Source organism: Tetrao urogallus (genome assembly GCF_951394365.1).
Source record: "Tetrao urogallus genome assembly, chromosome: 6".
Taxonomy (NCBI): domain Eukaryota; kingdom Metazoa; phylum Chordata; class Aves; order Galliformes; family Phasianidae; genus Tetrao; species Tetrao urogallus.
Window position 1 is genome coordinate 3,818,751 of NC_136819.1, and position 21,981 is coordinate 3,840,731.

At 40.6% G+C, this 21,981-nt stretch overlaps 1 protein-coding gene across 1 annotated transcript in view; it reads left to right on the forward strand.

Annotated features, from left to right (window-relative positions):
- Positions 1 to 21,981, forward strand: part of NELL1 (neural EGFL like 1) — a gene marked incomplete at both ends in the record, with an annotated part of 285,943 nt that overhangs the window by 15,705 nt on the left and 248,257 nt on the right. Inside the window, 2 exons of the mRNA XM_079537825.1 lie at positions 6,650 to 6,800; positions 21,738 to 21,908. Of these exons, the coding sequence (XP_079393951.1) occupies positions 6,650 to 6,800; positions 21,738 to 21,908 (322 nt within the window). The remainder of the gene's footprint in view (positions 1 to 6,649; positions 6,801 to 21,737; positions 21,909 to 21,981) is intronic.

Genomic DNA, 21,981 nt, shown 5'->3' on the forward strand with positions numbered 1-21,981 from the left:
GTTGACAAAGCTGAAGTGTGTTTCTAGATGGCAAATGCCCCTGGAGGGGGGGGAGGAGGGGGAGGGGTGTAGATGGAGGGAGTGAGCTCAGGGTGCCATCAGTAAAATGCAAAATTGTATGCAAAATGTACCCTCTCTATCTGATTTTTGGCTCCAGAGACTCACCACCTTATGGTAGCATCCTCATTTAGATCTCTTGTACATGTGGCTGAAGAGCATGCTTTGCCAAGTTCAATGTGTGTTACCTTTTTTTTTTTTTTTTTTTTTTGAGATCACTTCCAATTTTGAGGGGCTGTGGCTCTGAGCTTTCCTGAAGATCTTCTGTAGAAGGGAAGGAAAAGATGGCTGGGTTTGCTTTTGTATGAAGCCAGAACAGAAGCTGTATTTTTCGGTGTCTCATTATTCTGTGCGGCAGTGACTCTTGACATTCTCTGAAGCAGAGCGCTGGAGTGGACTGTGCTGTGTCAATAATGAGTCCTGGAAATGAGTGTTGCTCACTAGTGTGGCACCCAGGGCTGCTGGCTGTGTTCAGGCTGCTCCTCGGGACTGCATTGCTAGTGTAGTTGGTACTCTTTTGAACAGCTGTTATTTCCAAAATTTGCTAACAGCAGCCTTTATTGCAATTGCAGTGATGCGATATGTTAGCTGATATAGATAAACAGTGGAAAAGAAGTTATAATCAGTGACTCCTGCGCTAATTAACTAACAAGGCATGTAATTTGATTAACTCACATGATTTAAGAGCAGATGATGCACTGTTAGTGGTAGTGTAACTTCTGGAGCATTTCCACCAGCTCTGGTGTAAGCAGTTAATTTAAGGGATCATCCATTTGTAAATAGTGTTGATTTCAGCACGAGTCCCTTGAGGACGAAGTTGAGCCTACTTGAGGAGGTGAGCTTGTGCCCTGTAGCTGCTTGAAATATTGCAAGTGAGGAAAAGGAACTGCCTGAGCAGCAGGTGATGTGCGGCAAGGTGAGTGCTGCCCTCGACAGCAAGCTTGTTGAAAAGCCTTTGGGCTCGCTCGAGTTTCCTGCTTGTGCTCTGTACCCACCAAATGCCTGGAAGGTGGTGTTAGTTGCTATGTTGTGCGTGCACCCAAGCCTGCTGCTTGTCCTTTTGTCATGGGAAGAATGACTGCCATTTGCCTTGAGTGTTCTGTCTGCCTGCGTGGAGATGAGAAGGGCTCTGGAGATGTAAAGCCTAGATGTAGAGAAGAGGGGCTGCGCCTGCAGTGTAGGCTTTGCTGCAGCTCTCTGCTGCTGTGCCCATTGCGTTGCCCCTGCTGGAGCTGGGACTTGACAAACAGAGGTGGCTTCCTTTTCTCTTAGTGTGTATTAATTTCCAAGTCTTGCATGATATCTGCTGCTCCGCTTATCCCACAGCAGCTCAGTTTCCCTGGTTCAAGTTGAAATGCTGATAAAGCAAACATGAGCCTTAACCTCTCGATCAACAACTTAATTAACATGAGTGTGGTCATTCCAGCCAGTGCTCAGGCTGGGAGAGCTTTCAAGTAGTGAAGAGCCTGACAGTAAGCCCCTGAGTCGACTAACTGATTGGCTGGGGAGAAGCGGTGAGTCGATAAGCAGCGGTTTCACTTCTTTGGTGGCTCAGAATTCCGTTCTCCCTGGCATCTGGAGTTTTAGGCCTGGGTTTGCGGTAGCTTACTGGATGGAATGAAATGTATCTGTAATTTTGAATGCTAGATTAATTTTGTTAGGCAAGACCTGGTTTGTAAACTAGTTGTCATTCTGATGTATGTTTGTCAGTGATATCTTAATGTTTACTGCCAGGGTAGTTTTGCATGCTGCAAAGGAAGAGTTTACATTGCGTTATTAGTGTTTTTCCACCTTCTCTAGCAGAACTGCCTTTGCTGTATAGTCATGGGAGCTTACCTTTGTAACATTAGCTATTCACCCTGATAATTGCTCCTTCCTCTAATTTAATGAAAACCCATTAAGCCGAAAGAATAATTAAAATGAGACATCATCTCTGTGGGAGGTTTGCATATTAAAATCGCCAAGCATTTCACTGCAGATGGATCTTATTCTTGAGGAACATTGTCTGAAGCAACATGTAAAAAGTGATTTATAGTGAATAATCATAATTTAGAAAGCTGTGCTGTTGAACATGATTTCCTACTGTTTATTACCAACTCTGAGCGGAGCTAGCAAGGCAAGGGCGAATAAAGCAATTAGCATGTTTTTTTTTGTGCTGGTGAGAATACCTAGCAGCAGAGATGTACTCGTGGGAGAACATCATGCCTTCTGTGAGCCTATTTGGTAGTAGCTGAAGGGGAAGGGAGAGGTTCTGTCATCCTCTTGTCTGGGCTGAGTAATGGTTGGAGAGGAGTGGGAGCAGATGGGCAGCAGGGGCGTCTGGCACTGGTTTTATCAGTTCTTTGATAGACAATCTATGGGGCCAATGTAGGAGTCTGTGCTTTGGTAAACGCTTGCCTTCACTGAGAAGGGTTTTGTGGTGCTGTCTTCTGTTTCCATCCCAGCCAACTTCTGGACACTGCCTCTTCTGCTCTTGGTTCCATCTTGAAAAGCTGGCATCTGAAATAACTTACTCAGCACTCCATTTTTATTTCTGTGTCTCTATAGAGAGATTTAGCTCTTATTGGATTTTGCCCATAGCAAGGTAAAAGCCAGTCTGCTGCAACATTCGATTCTTTAATTGCTGTCACTGAGATCCAGACTTTCTCTTGTTGTAGGATTAATTTCTATGTGCTTGTCTGGCGTGATTGTGCTAAGGATGTCCCGAAAGCACGTTTAAACAAATAGTTTTGCAATGATTGAGGTTACCGATAGAGCTGCATGCTCTTCATTCCCTGCTGGAATAAGGAAGTAAAACAAAAAAGTACTAAAGCAAGGTAGTTAATGACAAACTGTGTCTTGTTACAGAAGACCCGGCTTGATTTAGACCTGCATTTTTAGTGATTTTTTTTTTTTTTTTTTTTTTTTTTTTTTTTTTTTTTTTTTTTTCTCATGGAAGCATTTAGTGAAGAATAAAGATTTCCCAGATGGACTGGGATTCGTCTTGTAAGACCAGTTGTGTGATTTTCTTTTTCTCCAAGGCCTTGAGCTCCAGTCCAAACAGTCATGTAATTCCCTTCCCTTTTGTACCATGGGTTATGGACACTGAGGACTTTGCCTTGTTAATGTGGAGGTATCTTGTGTTTCTCTGTTTGGCTGAGGAAAGTAAGTTCACTTAATGCTCTGAGATGATTTGTATCTGTTGTACTTGTTATACTTTCAGTCTGTGGGTTTTTTCTTTTAGAAGCATTCTAGTATATTTAAAAAGCCCTCCAGACAGTCAGTATTTCACATTAAGAAAATATAATCACATAGAAGGGCATATGAAAGTTGTATCTGCACTTATTTATTTTGTTTATTGCTGAGATTGCATTATCATCCAGGCATGAAGTGATGTTTCACTGAAGATTACTGTGTAAGCCTGTATCGTTCTACATTATGTAGGAAATATGGCATTTCATTACAAGCAGGCAGTTATTTTTATAGAGAGTGTAAAATATATTTTCCCTTTGGACACCTGCAGTGAGGGGGTGTATGTGTGTTCAGGGTGTTCCTTTTTTTTTTTTTTTTTTTTTTTTTTTTTTGAGTGAAAATCAGCTTGTAAATAGAAAGCTCTTACTTTAAGTGGATTTACTCCCAATTCATTAGTATGGCACTTCCTGCAGAAGTGATGCAAAACATGAATTGATGACATACCTGGAGATCAGGTTGCCCTGCTGCGCTGTCTCTGAGGCCCTGTGTGCCTCCTTGCTGTGATTCCTCAGGAGGCACGTGAGCTTTAGAACAGCAAGCTGCCTGCACTCTGCCTTATGGATGTGAACTCCTGGATTCCTGTTGAGCCTTCAGGGGCTCCTCTGCTCCCAGGTCCAGTTGCAGGCTATTGAGTCTCACCTGCTGTCTCACTGCTGGGAAAAGCCCTCTCTACCCCTTGTTATTATTCTGCCAGTAGATGTTTCTACACCTGCAGTTTTGTCTTTGGTTTTGCAGCGAGAGGATGCTCCTGTGCACTGGTACCTCCTTGGCCTGGTAATGAGCAGATTTATACCAACAAGCAGCCCCATCCCTAGAAGTGCGTTGTTTGTTTGTTTTTTTTTTTTTTTTAAAAAAAAGCTAAACTTCTGTGTTACGGATTACTTTAGAATAGGGTTGCAAAACAGCACCTGAGTAATGTTTGTTATCTAGCAGTTTGGGCCCACATTTTTGGAATTTCAGGACTTTGTATCTATGGCAAATTCTGCTTTTAATCAATGGAGTTAATGTGATGTGCTGTTCATGTTGTTAGTGTATTTGTGACTAAGCACTGGTCTAGAATAAAACATGATATTTCCAAGCACGTTTCTAACTGGAGTAGTCAGTTAATTGATAATTCACTGATGAATCTGACTAAGGAGCCTGGTATTTGTATAAAATTTGGTGGATAAATGGGGTATATGGCTTTTTATCTGGACGATTTATAACAAGAATGTGTTGGGTTTTGCATGACTTGATTGAAATTTTTGCATGTGTTCCACTGACAGCACTGTCTATGCTTTCACTTAACAAAATTTTTGAGAGCTTCAAAGAAGCAATATATTATTTCTGGTGAGTTTAGCACCGTTATCAACAAAATTGTGGGATACGAGGGTTCTTAGGCTTCAAAACAAGACAGCAGTCTTTAGCTGTCAGCGCTTGGAAATGTTATTTCTGAGCAGTACTTGTGCTTTGGTACTCAGTACTGATGGATTTTCTGTCAGTGTAGTGGGTCAGAAACCCGCTGTGTGTTTTAAATTGGCAGCCATTAGAAGTGGAAAGTGCGTTAAGTTAGTGTAGTACAGGATACATTCAGCAGTTGGGTGTAATACTGGGGAGCTTCCTTGTATATGGAATACTTAGTGCTGTGTCTCCTGTGTCAGCTGTTTCAAAGAAGACTAGTAGTATTTGTGGCCAGGAGTAACACTTGCTTGGTAAGGTCCATGAGTGTAATGATAGGCATAATGAAATCTTGTAGGTAAGCACAAAACCTGCTCCTGTTGCTCTGTGCTTTCTTCCATCCCCCTTTGTTGGCTGTGGAAACTACTTCTGTTCTTTGAAGCTTTGTTCTTTTCTGATGGAAGTGGTATTGGACAAATAGGTGCTGTAAGGTGGACCTTATATTTATTTATTGGGTGAATTTGAGCCTCTGGCAAAGATTTTTAAGTGATGAGTTGTGATTTTTTGATGTCTAATTTGCAGTACTTTTCAGAGGTGAGCTTTCCAAAGTGTGTGTTATGCGTTCTGAGCATGGAGGCTCATTTGAAGGGCTTTAAGCTGTACAGGAAAAGTTGAGACACCCAATTACAGAGCATGCTTGAATACTTCTTCCTTAGAGTTTGGTTTCAGTCTGTGGCGTTCCCTCCATAGTCAACATTCCTGAGTTTCGGGTTGTTTTCAAGCCAGCTTCTTCTCTTTCAGTTTGCAAAGCCTCAGTTAATGATTCTTTTTTTCCCCCCTCCCCTGCAGTGAAATTCTGAATTGTAAATCTCATCACTCCTTTGTGTATTACAGCACTCATGCTGGGCCAGATTCTCAAGATTCAATAGAGTTATAAGGTTTTCTACCAGCTGAGAATTTGTATTGGCATTTTTGGCTTCAAATAAACCTTTTCTAAAGGAAGCTTGCTAGGCTTCTAATTGGTTGTGACACCCAGGAACTGCAAGCAGCATAGGTCTCGTGAATGTGTGACAAAGGCCCAGCATGAGCAACATGACAAGGGGTGGGAATGTGAAATGCCACAATTTCTGCGCTTTGTCATTTAATGATCTTTGGGAGTGATGATGTTTTGTGACTAAAAGGATGAAATAAAAATGGATGTGTTGGGAGATGGTGCATTTGAACCTTCAAAGATGATATAGGAGAAGGTGTGCTGCTGCTGCTTGGGCATGGTAGGATTAGTGAGACTGGGATATTTCTGGATCTGCCTGGTCACACCACAGTTCCAATAAATATTGCATGAGCTGTCACACTTTGCTTGCTTAAACTGAGAAATCCCTGAAACTATAGCATATTGCAAGCGTGTCTTGTATTTATTTCTTGGGCAGAAGCACAACCATGTAGCGTTATTAGCAGTAATACATCTCTGCCTTAAATGGTGCAAGGACAGGTTCCCTCTGATGTACAGTGGAAAGGCAGTAACAGAGCTGATGGTAAAAACTGAAATTGGAGCTTGGTGAATTGCGTTGGGAGAGGCAGTGCTTGAGATTCCTCAGAATTTAGGAGCCTATTTATCTGACTGCAGCACACCTTATTTACAGCAATTTAATCTAGTCACAGCAGACACAAATGGCTTGGCATCCCATTAAAAATTGTCAGAAAATCAGTAGCTGACCACTTGTGAACTTGCCGAAGTGACAAGTGGGCATGCTGACAAGGTGCCATTTGTTTGGGCTTTTTTCCACTGAAGAAATGCAGTGGTAGCGTGTGGTAGATGTCTCTTGGAAATGAAAAATATCAATGGCAAAATGAAAAATGTAATCTGAATCTTTGACTTAGCATTTTTACTGGACCATTGTTCCTCTCCCTCCCGCTTCTCCCCCCCCCTTTTTTTTTTTTTTTTTTTTTTTTTTTTTTTTTTTTTTTTTTTTAATAAAATCATTAGATATAGAAAGAGAAATCCACGCAGCGCCCCATGTGAGTGAGAAGTTGGTTCAGCTCTTTCGGAATAAAACTGAGTTCACGTTTCTGGTGACCCTTCAACAGAAGGCATCGACTTCAGGAGTTATACTGTCCATCCGGGAGTTAGAGCACAGGTAAGAGAAAATCTTCTCTCTTGTAGTTGTAGTGACATAAAAAGTACTGAGTGTTTGGTGGCCCATTGTGACAATGTGTTGAAATGGTAGATATCAAATCTGGCATGTAAGTTAAAGCCTCTTGGCTTAGGTTGCAATTGCTGCTACTTGCTGTTTTTTATTTAAATAGGAGGTGTGCGTTATTTATGTGTCCTGGTCCCTAAAGTGACCCTACTTAAAAAAACAAGAGGATAAAAGCTAACGAGGTGTAGACAAAATGTCTTTTGGAAATTAATTGTAAAGCAGTTTCTGCTCTTAGTTCATCCTGCACACTTGTAGTTTGCTTTTTCAGAGAAGTTAAACTCCATCTCATGTTTTCTGCTTCACTATGTTTTAAAATATCTTAATATGCTTGCTTTTTCAAGATTCAGCAGTTAAGCTGTTCTTCAAATGTGTGCTTCCATCTGGCGTTGTGGGTTTTTTTTTTCCTGGCATAAATACAATATATTCTTATTGTGTGCATTTCTCTTCTTGTCAGTGTAGGAGGTAATGAAGAGGTCTCTTTCATTAGCTGTTACAGTAGCAAATAGCAGTTTCTGTAAAAGCAGCAAAAAAAACCCCAGCACTTTTTTTGTGGTATAAACAGTATTGATTTCAAAGATGTTTTGATGTTGTAAGGAGTGTATTGTGTCACCCAGTGTCTTGAAAACTTGAACTACTTGTGACTTTAAAAAAAAAAAAGTATATATAACTCATAGGGCTTCAAGGATCTCTGCATCTGGTTTGACCTTCTGTTGTAATACAAATAACACCATGTTTTTTGCTTGCTTCTGTTTCAAGTTCAATTTGCAATGTTTCTTTCAAGTTCCTGTTGGTATTTAATTTTGCTAATCGTTTCTATGGGACAGAATTACTAGCCCCATTTGTTACTTTTTGTTGAGGCAGTCTGTGGAGGAGATGGCAGTGACTTTTTCTGGCCAAATGATCAGTGATGGCTTTTTTCCTGTTCAGCAGCAGATATCCGAACAAGGATAACTAAGAGGAGGACTCTAATTCTTTGTTATTCATCATAATACTTTTCCATCACTTCAGCTTTCATTCTGATCTCTTTCTTTATTCCTGCTTTCATTTTTGGGGCTGTTCTCTCTCTATACTTTATGTTACATGAAAATCCATCTCTGTCTCTTCCTTTTTACCTCCTCTCACCCCATCCTTCCTTTTGTCATTACTTTTTATTTCCTCCAAGCTTTTCCAAGTTATTGTAGCTCCCTGAAGTCATGGTTAACAAGATCAGCTTGCCATGTTATGGGATTTTTCTTATTTGAGAGAGAGGACGTTGAGGACAGACGTTGACACAGGAACACCTTCACATTTAGGGACACATGCATGTACTCAGCAATCCAAGGTCAAAGCAGACAGGCAGCAATAATTATACAATGCAAGGCACATGGGTTTTTTGATATGGCCTCTACTGAATTTAGCTACTTCTCTATCTTGGTGGTCAGAGACAGCAGCTGGTAGAGAGATGTACTGTGCAGGAGTAATCTTGATTGAATAAAATGTACTGCTGCTGTCCTTGGCCCTGCAGTTATCTCCAATTTCTGACTTAATATTTGTCTGCTTAAAACAATGTGTAGTTGAAGGACTGGATGCTAGCCTCGCTTAAATCTCTGTCCTTCTGTCCAATAAGCCAAAGTAGTTTCAGTTTGCCTAATTCTATATAATAACCAAAACAGATGTGTCTGGTGTTGTTAGCGGCTGCTGCTACATTCTGCAAGTCAGATGGATTACTGTGACTGTATCTGTTAAAATAGATTGTTTCTTTTCCTAATGTCTTAAGTTGCTACTTGGACCTTGATAAGGATAATGCTTTAAAACCCTTAGATCTGTGATAACAGAAATGAATAATGTGGATGAAAGTGGGGAAAATATTTTGTGACACTGGTGCGTGGCTGATGAGTACGGGGGTTAGATTATAATGGGCAAAATACCAGAATGTTCACCTTGATGCATGTTGTTGTTGGATGTTATACCAGCTGCTCAGGTTGCTGTGTCTTAGCCTGACATGTGAACCTGAATGTGCCACGGGTCCTTGACATACCAGTAAGCCCTTGTAAATATTTTTTGCTCCTAACAAGCTTTTGGTAATTAATATGGTTGTGTTCTGTCTCTTATTTGTTAAGCTATTTTCAACTTTCACGTGTCTGTGAAAACACACTACAAAGAGATCAGTAAGAAACAGGGATTTCAGAGTGATTAAGACCTGTGAGAACAACTATTAGGGGTACCTTATTACCTAACCACTATAGTCTTTAACTACGGATAAGTCAAGAAATCTTCCCTTACGTAGAAAATAGGAAATACTGTTTTTATGGCATAGTGGTTTTTGACTTGCCAGCATACCAAAAACTGAGAATTTGAGACTTGAGAACATGCAGGTCAACAATAAAATAATAAAAGCAGCAGCTGTGTTATTTATTGGTGGATGAGTTTGTATCTGTGTGGGAGACCTTTTGTTGCATGCTTGTTTAGTGGTTGAGAAATAGTATGTAACTTAGAATACAATCTAAGTTATGTGTGTCAGTGTTACTAGTTGAATAGGCTGTTTTGCATGATGTCACATAGTGGAGACAATCTTTATAAGGTACAAGTGAAAATTTATGAGGTAGAAACATGTTGAATGAGTGTTTATATGGCCTTTCTCTAGCATGTATTTGCTGGGGTTTATTATTCATGAATGACATGGAACTCTGAAACCAAGATATCTATGGTGTCTTAGAAATACGTAGGTAAATGGATCTTAAATCTTAATGAATAAACAGAAACTGAATACAAAAGGTATTAAGCTAATATGAATACAACATTCCCTGAAGTCAGTTGTTCATGAATGCTGTTTTGTTGCACTAAATGGATATCTCACAGCATTTAGAGATTAGTCATTAATTTGTATCATAATTTGATGTACAGGATTTATACTGCAGAGATGAGAAATGAGTCTTTGTTAATATTTTATCTTGTTGAATCGACTCGATGATAAAGATTCAGTTTTCATGATCCAAATGTATTAATATACAGCTTGGAAAATTGAAAGATGGATTAACACAGATTTAGTCTAATTGAACAGTCTGGTAAGTGCAGACTATGTGCTAGTTATCTGGAATACAGAGGTGGATCTGCAGATTATATTTTTTCTGAAGCTTAGAGGACAAAATATAATGAAGGATGGATGAACATGTAACTTGTGGATGCAGAGATGCAGAAACTATTTTCTTTGTTGGAGAATTACGCTAGCCCCTTCTATCTAGGTCTCTGTAGGCTCTTCACAGCCTTTGAGTCTTTCAGCCATGAAGAAGCTTGGAAAAGGCCATCAAGATGCTTGAAAACCCACCCATTATGAATCCTTATTTCAAAAGTGATTTAGCAGAGTTTAACACAGAGTTGTCTGGATCACAGAAGGCCAAAATAGATAAGAAACAAACAAAGCCCTTTAAGATAAGTTAAACGGGAGTCAGCATTGCCTTTTGCTCTTCACTCCTTGAGTTGGATATATATTGATAGCTCCTTCCCAGTACTGGCCGAGATCAGCCTCTGGTGATATCTGCCAAGGGTGCTCAGATACCCAGCTGGATTCTGAAATATTGGCTGCCACCAAAGAAGCTGACTATGATTGTCTGGTCCTGGAGGGCACTATTTACAACTCACAGCTGTAAGGCTATTTTCTCTTGATGTGAAAATCTGGCCCCTAAATTAGCCATAAACATTTCCTACGGTACCTTAGTATTATGACAGTGAGTGGGAAAGGAAAGCATTTATTTTCTTAGCTTACAGTAAGAACATACAAAACATAGGGTTATGTTGCTTGGAAGTGATGGTAAGACATGGTGGGTGCAGATCTCTTCTACTGGCCACATCGCTGACTCACTTACATTATTTTTCTTTGTTTATTTATTGGAATGGCCACTCTTGAATTACTACTCATTTGTAGGTCTGTTTGGTCTAAGGTATCAGAGCATTCAGTGCAGGGAGGAACTTGAAAGGGAAAAAGAGGAAACGCAATCTTTATGTTGTGGGGAGGCTCCCCATCCCTGGAGGTGTTCAAGAAAGGTGTAGATGTAGCCTGAGGGATATGGTTAGTGGGCAAGGAAGGGATGGGATGGGCTGACCACTGAACTCAATGATCCTAGAGGTCTTTTCCAACCTTTATGATTCTATAATTCTATGGTACGAGGAGGAAGCTGATGGCCAAGCTGTTGTCTTGTCATGATGTGGGAGGTAACAACCTCAACTCCAGTTTTCTCACTTTCCATCAGGTGAAATTCCCTTTGATCTTTTGAAAGTAACCTGTTGGTTATTTACTTGCTCTGTAACAAGCTACCCTCCAAAGAAAGATTTTATTGATAACTATTGGTTTTAGTTTTTATTGACAACAGAGAAATTAGACATAGTAATGCAGAATGAGTGAAAGTGAACTAGGAAACAGAGGAACCGTTACCTAGAAATTACGTATAAGAAATGAAATAAAACTTATTGGCCTCGAGGTCTCGTCCTATGCATTTTTCAAAGTCACTGAATCCTGAGCAGTACTTCATCTCTCTTTATGTCCCCCCTCCTGTCTTCCCAAGGAAGTTATTGTTGCATTTGCTATTAATGGTTGCTAAAAAAGCACTAAGGAAAAAAAAAACCACAACTGCTTTGTTGTACTGTTTTTCGTGCGTGCCCTGGGTCTGTTTTCCATGCTTCATGCTTATTAATGCTAACTTTCTATCCGTGTGTTGTCATTCTTACTGAAGAGTATTCAGAAGTGGAAGATCCCCCTGTGACAGAACTAGGAAGAGGTGAAATTAACATTTTTGAGATTGTCTTACAGGAAGCACTAAAAAAATTTTTTTTTTAATAGATTTTTCAAATGCTTTTATTCTTTTAACATTTAGCATTAACCTACATCTAGGACCTGTCCTTCAGAAACTTTTTCATGCTGGGTAGTTGGAAGCTTGCAAGTTAATGGCAATGCTGTGGTAGGTTTATTGAGTAGAGAACTTGGCTCTTCACTCTGCAGCAGCAAGCTGTATTGGTAGAGATGTTAGGCTGGTAGTGAAAGGTTTTTATAATTAGCGAATCAGTTTTGGATGGGGAGAGGGGACCTGGCTGGAACTCTCTAGTAAGTTGAATATTTCCCCAGGTTACACCACAAGCAGCTTCTGAGACTGTTGAGGAGCAGATAGCAAGCTGTACATTCGCATTTAACAATTGGAATATGTTATGGAGATACAGTGTTTGGTACTTAGCAGGTACCAAGCTAATTGAAGCAAGCACTGAGATAATCTCATGAAAAGAAGTCTGTGCGAGTGCCTTCAGGCCTTAGTTACAAACCTGGAGGATTGGATTTAGCCCCTGCTACGCTTTAGATGATTCGCAGCAAGATGTGTGTATGTTTAGTGGCTTCTGAGATACCCAGTATTTTAAACAAAAGGCAGGAAAACCCCTGCAAATATATCCACTATCCTTTTTCTTTTAGGGTAAAGGTAATGCCTTCATTAATATTTATGAGTAGAATTGCTAAACTGGCAAGCTCTTTAGAGAGTGTAAAGATGCAGCCTTACTTCTGTCCCTCTGCACCACGTAGTTTGAAATGAGAGGCATCTAGACACCTTTCCCCCCCCTTGACCCTCTGCCTCCTGCATGTCTAAAACCTTTTGGCAAAACACAGAAGTGGAAATAGAGTTATGCTCTTCTAGCTTTTTGATTCAGATATGCAAAAGACGAAAACAAAGCAGAATTGTTATATTCCATATATATCCCTCTGGTTTAAACATTGTGGAAAAGGAGTTACTGGTTGAGTTACCTTCCATCTTGTGGCTCCCTGCTGAGAAGCAGCTGTTTTATGTACACTAGGCTGGCTTTAAAGCATGAACATGCTGCTGATAACCAGCTGTTGCAACACACTGATTGGACCTTGTTGGCAATTGGAGCAGAATGGCTGATAGTTTGAACTCTTTAAAACTGAGTTTGGACAGTGCAGAAATGTTGTGGTCAACCAGGAGCAGAATGTGTGGGTCCCCCAGGAGTCTTCTCCAACATGCTGTGTTACTTTGTTGGCTTGTTTTATGGTTCTCAGATATAGGCAAAGTGCTGAAATGTCTCTCTTTGGGCTGAAGTCAACTTTCTGCAAACTGTGCTTTGAATTTTGGTTGCTCGTTAACACTGTAATGCTTCTGGTTAATGAGAAGCTTAGATGATCACAACGTTTTATTCATAGTTGGTCATTTTCTTGGTTGGACATGAGGTGATGCCTGATGTTTATTTTTACTTCATTTGTTTAGTTTGCACTTCAGTAAAGATGCCTGTGTGCTTTGCCCTAAGTGCTGTCCTATGAGAAGGAAGAGGGGCACAGTGCCTGCCTGAAGGGCTCCCAGCTGAGGGAGGCTGCTGGTGACATCAGGGAGGAGAGGAGGGCAAGGAGGAAGTGTGCAGGGCAGGCAGAGATGCGGGGGGGGGGGGGGGGCATCTGGAGAGGAGCAGGGAGCAGACACTGGCTGGGCCTTGATGGAGTGGCAAGGGAGACTTTTGCAGGATCTGGCAGAAATGTATGGGATTGGTCATAAGTCAAGAAATAGCCGAAAAACTGCTGGCTTGCAGAGCAAGATCAGAGGGAGAACAGTACACAGGGTGATTTGTTTTCAGATGTCATGCTTTGGCTCTCAGGTGGCAGGTCTCATGGTGTTAAAAGGCCACATTATCATCTTTCGTTCTGTTAAAATCAGGTATTTTATGGGCCAGTTTTGGGGAATCTGCTGAGCAGCAGTGATGAGTGCAAGGGAAGGTGTGGGACTGGACAGGATTATGCTCTGCAGTGGCTATAGCTGTGCTGAGGGCTCTCTGGTGGCTCCAATGGCTCCTCTTTACCTATGATGATCCCTCAGCTAATGCTGCCTCAAAGTCCTGTGGCTAGCTTCAGAAAAATTGTCAGGTCCTTTAGAAAATCCTTTGATAAAAATACGGACTGCAGATGATCCACTGAAACACTGGAGAAAGTAACTCTTATTCGAGGCACTTTTAGTGATGAGCTCTTTGAGGAGCACTTGAGTAATCCAGAGAGCAACTGTGGATTGCGTTCCTTGCAATAGATACAGCAATTGTATGAGTGCAGGATGATTCGGTTTTGGAGTGGTGGTGATATGTGAATAAATGATTCCTTTTTTTTTTTTCTTTTTTTCCCCCCTTTTTTCAGGTTACATTTCTATCAGATTAGTTCCTCAGATTGAATGGCTTGTTGCAACCAAAAGGCTGTCAGATGCAAAGGATAAGGTTGGAATGGGCATACAGCAGAATGAGACTAGCCCTTTCAGGAAAGGTAGTGCTAAGCTGCATTCATCCCTTTCTGAAAGATCAGCACCTGCTATTTGTAAGGGGATATAATCAAAATTTGTCCCATTAACTGGGCTGGGTAGATTGGCTTCTTGCAGAAGCTTGGTCTGGCAGAAGTCCCAGTTATTGCAGCTGTGTGCATTTTAGAGGAAGCATCTGAAAGGCTGTGTCATCACCTTTCTTCAAATAATGGACTCTCTTCTAGGTTCCCTATGCACAGGGAGGCTGCATGTCTTTTTTTTTTTTTTTTTTTTTTTTTTGACAGGTGGGTAGCATCTACAGTGAAGGCATGTTTAGACATATGAAATGGAAACAGAAAACACATAATAAGCTCAGCCATTACAACACATGACCATGAAAATAAGTAGCTGCTTTGTACCAGCTCTGACTCAAGCTATATTAGCCAGCAGGCAGATGGTAGAGTCATGTTTTTTTTTTTTTTCCTTATATGATCAAGGAAGAAAGTAAATTTGTATTTGGATGATCTTTGCCTTGTTGCAGGTACGCAAATGCATACTTTGAGCATCATAAGTGCTTTAGAGCCTTGCAGCTTGCATACCCAGTTACCTCATGGAAGATCTGTAGAACAGAAGGTAAATCTTTATCATAGAAGATGCCACTTATGTGTGATTATTGTGTACAGTCAACAAATATACAATTAGCAGAGTGGCATGGTTAGACTGGTATTTTACAGGTCGTGTAACTAGAGGGATTATCGCAGTGAGAAGGGATAATCAAAAAATAAATGAAAATGCTCACCTGTGTCCCAGACTTGCAGAAAAACTCCAAAGGGAGCAATCTCCAGGCAGAGATCCTTCCTCAGTGGCAGTCAGCCCTTAATTGGGGTCTAAGAGAGGTGCAGCCAGGTTCCACCCCTTCTGGTCACACAGCTGAATTGTCTTCAGCCGTGCTCCCAGGGCTGACCCAGTGCTTGCCTCAGGTGGTCAGTCAGAGGTTCAGGCCATGACTCAACAGTTCCCATACAATTGCTAAGTGTTTCAAGGTTGGCTGATACAGGTTTAGATAGGCACTGTCCTCGGGAGTCATCAGAACAGAAAAAAGAAAGATGTTAATTTCCTAGGTTTTGTTCCTTTTATTTGAAGTGAAAGGTGTTTGAAGGGATTATGCATGGGTAGCCAACAGCACACTGAAATTTGTTTGTATAGGAGTAATAGGTTAGAGTTGTAGATTATCAGAGAGTGAAACGTTTGGGATTCATCTTTTGCATTTGCTTTCATAGAAAGCTAATCTGATTTTTTTTTTTTTTTTTTTTCAGCAAGATACGTTCAGTGTTACAGATGATCCTTCTTCTATTCACTGAACCTTTTGTGCAACCAGATGTCAGTCTGATTTTGCTCAGAGCTTTTGATATCAGTATGTAATCTCTGCAACAGCAGTAAGTCTTTAATGCCACATAAGTGAAGATTTGCTATATATGGTTTTGTTGTGCAGCCTCTCAATCTGTCCATATTTAAACTAGCTGCAAAAGGTAGCTCTGTGTGGTTTGTAAGTATGTTCATGTGGCAGAGAGCTGGATCTGCGCATTTGAGTGTGTAAGAGCATTTCTTCAAAATCTAGTGCCTGACAGTGTTTCAGAACTTGGGATCTTTATCCTGTCATTTTCTCATAACTAGGGATACAAGAATAGCACCTGTGGAAGCAGCTGAGACATTTAACTTGACAGTTGTAACTTATTCTAGTTTTGCATCCTTACAGAACTCTGGTAACAACTGCAAGGTGAGTGTTTACTTTGTTTTGAAGTCGAGTGCCTCTCTTGTTTCAGAGGTGTCCCTTTTGTTCCATGTGGTTTCGTTGACTGTGGTGATGGTTATGGGTGCAGACCTACTAACTCAGCTGCAGAATTTAGCATAGTGTTCCCAATGTATTCTCACTGCCTGACTTACTTTCCATCCAGAGAGCATTGGAACATGGTCTCAGTTTCTTTTCTGCTGTTGTCCAGGCTGAACCAGTTGGCAGAACCAGAATAACAGTGTGCTCAGTCAACAGCGAAGAACAGCATTAGGCCGAAAGCGTAATGATCTGTGATTTGTCACAGAATCTGTGCAGATTGAAAGTCCTGCAGTCGGCATGGTAATGGACTTGGGTGCCTTGGCTGTTGTTTCTGAATACATCCAGGAATGTTTCTGAAGTTTTTTCATTAACATCCTTAAATGTTCTTATATTCTTCTTGGCATGATGCTGTTGAATGAAAAGTCTGCATCTGTAAACATGTGCAAAGGGACAAAGTGGTGAAGAAGCTTTCTGATTTTCTAGTTAATAACATCCAGTGGTCATAGAACTTTCCTTGAATTAGTTTTGCTATTTAAAAACAAAAACAACAAGAGCCTCGACCAGGCAGTCAACTGTCCAGTCTGATTCTTACTATGGCAATTATTTTTTCACTAGTTGAGAGATCTGGTGTTGCAATGTTTCTGCAGCTTGTGCTTGGTGAACAGTGATCCTAGTCTTGAACTTGTTTGATTTTTGTGACTTTAACCCATACAAAGTTGAGCAGATGCGTGGGTGTTTTGACTAGATGGCAGCCCTAAGTTTGTACACGTTCACAGGGATGCTATCTGTGCCTGCTGCCTTGTCCTGGGACATCTGTTCAGTAGCTCTACAAACATCTGCTGTAAGTGCTGATGCTGCTTGTTGGAAGAGGCTGTGGGACTTTGGCACTTGATCCGGGATCTGAAGTTGTACAGTCAAAATGGTTACTCTGCTTTATTTATGTTTGGATGTGATAAAGGGGATGATTTCTTGAATGAAGTGCAAAATGTAGTTATGCCTTAGTTCTTAGAGCTCTTATCAAAGCCCTTAATCAGGGCTGTCCTTGTCAGGTGGTGCCCTGTCTTCACTGTGCAGTGTTTTTAGTGTCTCATAATAGGTGTTAGCATCATCAAGATGAGAACAGAAAGTACTGTACACACACTGAAGATGTTCATTTATCCTAGAGCTGCTCCAGAGGTTGTAGCTCGTGTACTTACAGTATGCTTTCAGGAACCTGAACCTTTTTCTTCCTATCTGGAAGTGAAATGAACTGTCAGATATGCAGGTAAATCTTTGCTATGATGTGATAAAAATGAGACAAAAAGGAGTAAACATCAGTAAACTGGTCATTATCCTCTCATAACTGTACCCTTATGGGAGGTAGATATGGGTTGCAAAAGTTGTCAAAAAGAGTTGTAAAGCATCTTACGTTGATTGTGGAATATTGTAATCCATCTGTAAAGCACATTCCATGACCTTAAAATCACCCAACTTCTTTGTGCAGAGAAAAAAAATCTAAATTTAGAAACACTTTTTTTTGCTTTTCTCTCTTTTATAAATTGAGATTTGAATGAGAGGGACTGCTGTCACATGTATAAAAAAAAAACCAAAAACATTTGAATTCTGTATCTGGGTAAAAGAAGTCAGTGGTAGCTTGTATGCTTAGCAAATATGGAAATTCTAGCAGTGGAATAATTTCAGCCGAGGTCATATAATGCTTTGTATTTATGTTCTGTGAACAGCGTGCTTTCTTAATACGCGTGTTCTGAGAACTTGATCTGTCAAAATGATCTTGTCTGTTTTAAAAGACAAAAAAAAAAACCAACAACGCCACTCATTGGGAAATAAAACAAGAAAGCATCACTTTGTGCTAACAAGTTGACAAATAGATGTCTCTGATATGTCTGGGAAAAAGTGATGAGGAGGGCAGCAGGGGGCTAACTGTAGCAATGAGCTGACAAATATATCTGAGACCCATTCCAGTCAGACTTCGTGCAGCTGTTATGCAGCAGCAGAGCTGGTTGTAATACTCAGCAATCTCCCTTGGGCTACTGATATGGATCTCATGACAAGATTGAAAGTTCACACTTGCTGTTGATGCATTTATTCAGGCAGTACGAGTGTGCAAGGCCGGCTCATTTTTACCAGGTGCTGTAATACTTCAAGGAACCTTGACTTGTTCTGTTCCTGTGTTTTCTCCTTTTCCTTAAAATGTTGGGAAGAATGTATAAAAAGATGTGTGTTGGGCCAGTTGATTTTCTTTCCTCTTGCATGGAAGCTTCTGTTAATTTTCTCCCCTTGTTTACCTGTAAATTTACAGTAGATGAAAACTTGTGCAATGGCATGTGAACTCTAAGGTGAGTTGCTTTTGAAGAAGCTTTCCTCTAGAGTCTAGGAGGAGGAAAGAAAAGATGTCTGCAAGTTGCTTTCTTGGTAGCAAATGAACTGCATTCTGGTTGAGAGGAGACAACTGTGCATTCTGAGCAGTGAACATAGCTCTGTCTATGTGCTTATTGAGACAAGATCTCTCAATTGTGCATCTTGGAAAAACTTAAAAATCCATGCAGATGTGATGGTTTAAACTGCTGCGCTGTATTTCAATTCCAGAGATATGAGCTGGGCTTAACCAGTTGGGCTTAACCCAACCATTTTCCACTGCTGGGTTTCTGTTGACTGCTGTTTGCTGATGTTTGAGTGTAACGGCTTCTGATTTGCACTTGTTGAAGGGTGGTGAAAAGTAGGTGCAGAATTTGGCTGCTGTCATCCTCTTTTCCAGTAACAGAAGAGGTAAAATGTGCTGTGGACAGTCCTGTGGCACTTGGCAGTGCAGCAGGTATACATATATAGTTAGCATTGTCTATTGCAGTAAGTTTTAACAAATCACTTCTGCTTTTTCTAAAATAAGTCAGGGAACAGACGACCAGCTGTTTTTAGTTCAGAAGTAACAGTTGAAGCTAAAGCTTATCAGATGGAAACTGTGTTGCTTTGCAGTTCCCTATGCTGTTCAAATAATATGGCATAGATGTAAGTGCGATATCTGACTGCCATTCCTGGAGCTGGAATGTTGCATTTTTCAATACCAAACAAAACATTGTGTAATAAGTGATTAGCTCCATAGCTACATGGCGTTGTGAAGATTGACTGCAGGAAGTGATGTGCTTCCCACAGCAGTAGCTTGTCCTATAATCATGTGTGGCTTAGGCTGGAACGGGCCTTGAAAATCATTCAGCTCCAACCCTCTGCTATGAGCAGGGCTGCCAACCTCTAAATCAGGCTTCCCAGGCCCCATTCAACTTGATCTTGAGTGCTTGCAGGGATGGGCTTCTACAGTTTCTTCAGACAGCCTGTTCTGTTCTCTCACCATCTTCTGAGTAAAGAATTTCTTCCCGAAATCTAAATTTCCCCTCTTTTAGTTCAAAGCCTTTCCCCTTGTCCTGTCACTGTCAGACTGTGGAAAAGGTCCCTCTCCTGCTTGTAAGCTCCTTTGTAAGTACTGAAATGAGTAATGCAATGGGGGCTCCCCAGAGCCTTGTCTTCTGCAAGCTAAGCAAGTCCAACTTTCCTCAACCCTTCTTCATAGGAGAGGTACACCAGCACTTTGATCATATTTGTGACCCTCCTCTGGACCAATTCCAGCAGCTTTACATCCTTCCTGTAAGCTTTACATCCTTCCTGGACACAATATTGCAGATGAGGCCTTGCAAGGGAAGTAGAGGGGGACAGTCGCCTTTCTCCTTGCTGCTACCCCTCTTCTGATGCAGCCTGGGATGCAGTTGGCCTTGCTCTCAGGCTCTTCTATGATCAACCATGTAAATATATTTATATAAATACTTTGTGCTTGAGAAAGATGCGTTACTCTTCTTTCCTTTCCTTGGTATTTTTTTGATATATTTTTCTTCCTCTCTGCTCCTTATCTGAACAAGAGTGAAAGTTTCTTTAATGACTTCCTATTGAGCTTTGACAAAAGATGGCAATTATGAAACCTTCCAGTTCACTGATGGTACTTGCTCTAGTACTTTCCAATGTCTTCTGTATGTTGACTGTTTTTACCAATAATTAAAATAATAAAAACTTCCTCCCCAGATTTTTTATGACAGTTAAGGTATTTAAAGGGGATGGTGATGGTAGTTAATCAAGATTCTGCTCTTCTGTTTGAGAAGCCCTGTTCCTTTGCCTTCCTCTGGGTTTTATATGTATAAAACCAGGCAGTTCCTTTACAACACCACCCCTTCTTATTTTTTTCCTCTCTGTACTGTGTCTTTTATTCATACGTATTTCTGCTTTCATTTAATTTTAGTTTTGCCTCTATCTGCTTTGCCCTTGTTTATTTGTTTCAGGTGACCTGATAATGTGTGTGTTCTATGTGGAAGAAATCTTATCTGTCTGAACTGCAAGGCATTGTCAGTATGAAGGAGGGATGGAGTTTATTTTTGTCAAGCATTGTCTTGCTGTTCCCCTTCTCAGTCTATTGTGATCTGCTGCCTGTCTCTGTCTCTTGTTTTATCTTATAACATAAAATCTGGAAAATTGAGTTTTTTGGGAGGAACTTGGTTCTGAGTTGCCTCTGCTTCATTGGTAAGAATAATTCTTACATACACCTTGTCCATACTTGTCCACACCAGCTGATGAGGTCTGTGCACAGTCGAGCTAGGTAAAAGGCTTGAGTGAAAATGAAAATTAGTAGCTATGTATTTATTCTTTTATCTTGGATTTTTCATTTTGCTTTATGGAAACAAACTTTATTATTGTCTGATTGGTTGGTTGTTTTGTTCTGTTTTAATACTCCAAATCAGCATCCATCTTTCAGCTGCAGTGTTGACATTGGTATTGCCCAGTTGGGAGAATGTGACATTGCAGAGACAGGCTGGCGTAAGGACTAGCTATAAAACCTAACATCTGTTCTTAAATGGAGTTTTTACTTTAAAAAGAGGCCTGTGTCACCATTCTATAAGCGGGCCATCATTTTACAAGAGAGAGAGAGTAACTTGATTTCATGTGCTGTAAATACTCCATGTGATCTGAGGTCTAAGACGGGGTTTAATAACTTATGCTGCCAATGCGTTGCCAGTGGTAAGGGCTAAATTCACCCTAGAAGATGATCTGGCTCTTCCTGCCTGTGTGACGTCAATTAGTAGCTTTACTTTGTTAACAAGGCAGCACTGCCCAAAGACTATTCTCTTGTGACAACTCTGTGAAAGCTTTGATTGCTTATGCCAGATGTTGAGACACGTAATCTAGCCAGGAGGCTTTGTTCCTTTGTAAAGCTGAACAGTTACAGCTGTAAAAATAAAACTGAGAAAATGAATAAAGCATAATTGCATGTAGGGGAGTCCTGAAAGTAAACAATTTTTAAACTAGATTTGCAAATAGTGAATACAAATTCAGTGATTACCTGGAGCTTTCTTATCTTAATGGCTTATTGTTTGTTCGTTGGTGTTGATGCACATGGTCCTTTATTTTGGCATTGCCTACGAAACGTGCGTTTATAGAAAATATCCTGGTGAGTAGAATAAGGATCATTTTCTTGTTCTAGAGCCTATTCTATGGATAACAAGAGGACTTCAGTTTCTAGGACAATCAAATGGTTTTGAACATGAGCTGTTTTCGTGTCAATGGCATTGCTATTTTTGTAACGTGCTGAATGTGTACTACTTGCCTCTCTACCTCTTTTTAGAAAAGGAACGATTTATGCTGAGTAACATCCTTAAATGGTGACCTTCCATGTTGTGTTTGCTTAAGGAATTCTGTGAGTTAAGAAGAAAGTGACGGAAGCAATGAATAGACCAAAAACGAAACTGATTCTTCTTCATGTTTTAAATGCAGCTATTTTGAACTGGAGAGCAGTGGCTTACGGGATGAGATTAGATATCACTACAGGTTTAATGGGAAGTCAAGAACAGAGGTGTTCCCGTACCGCCTGGCAGATGGACAGTGGCACAGGATTGCAGTGTCTCTTAGTGCATCCCACCTTCTGCTCCATGTGGACTGCAACAGGTAAGAAAATACGCTATGTTTTATTTCTTTAAAAATGCTGTCTGCTTACTGCCCAAGAATAACGTTGCAAAAG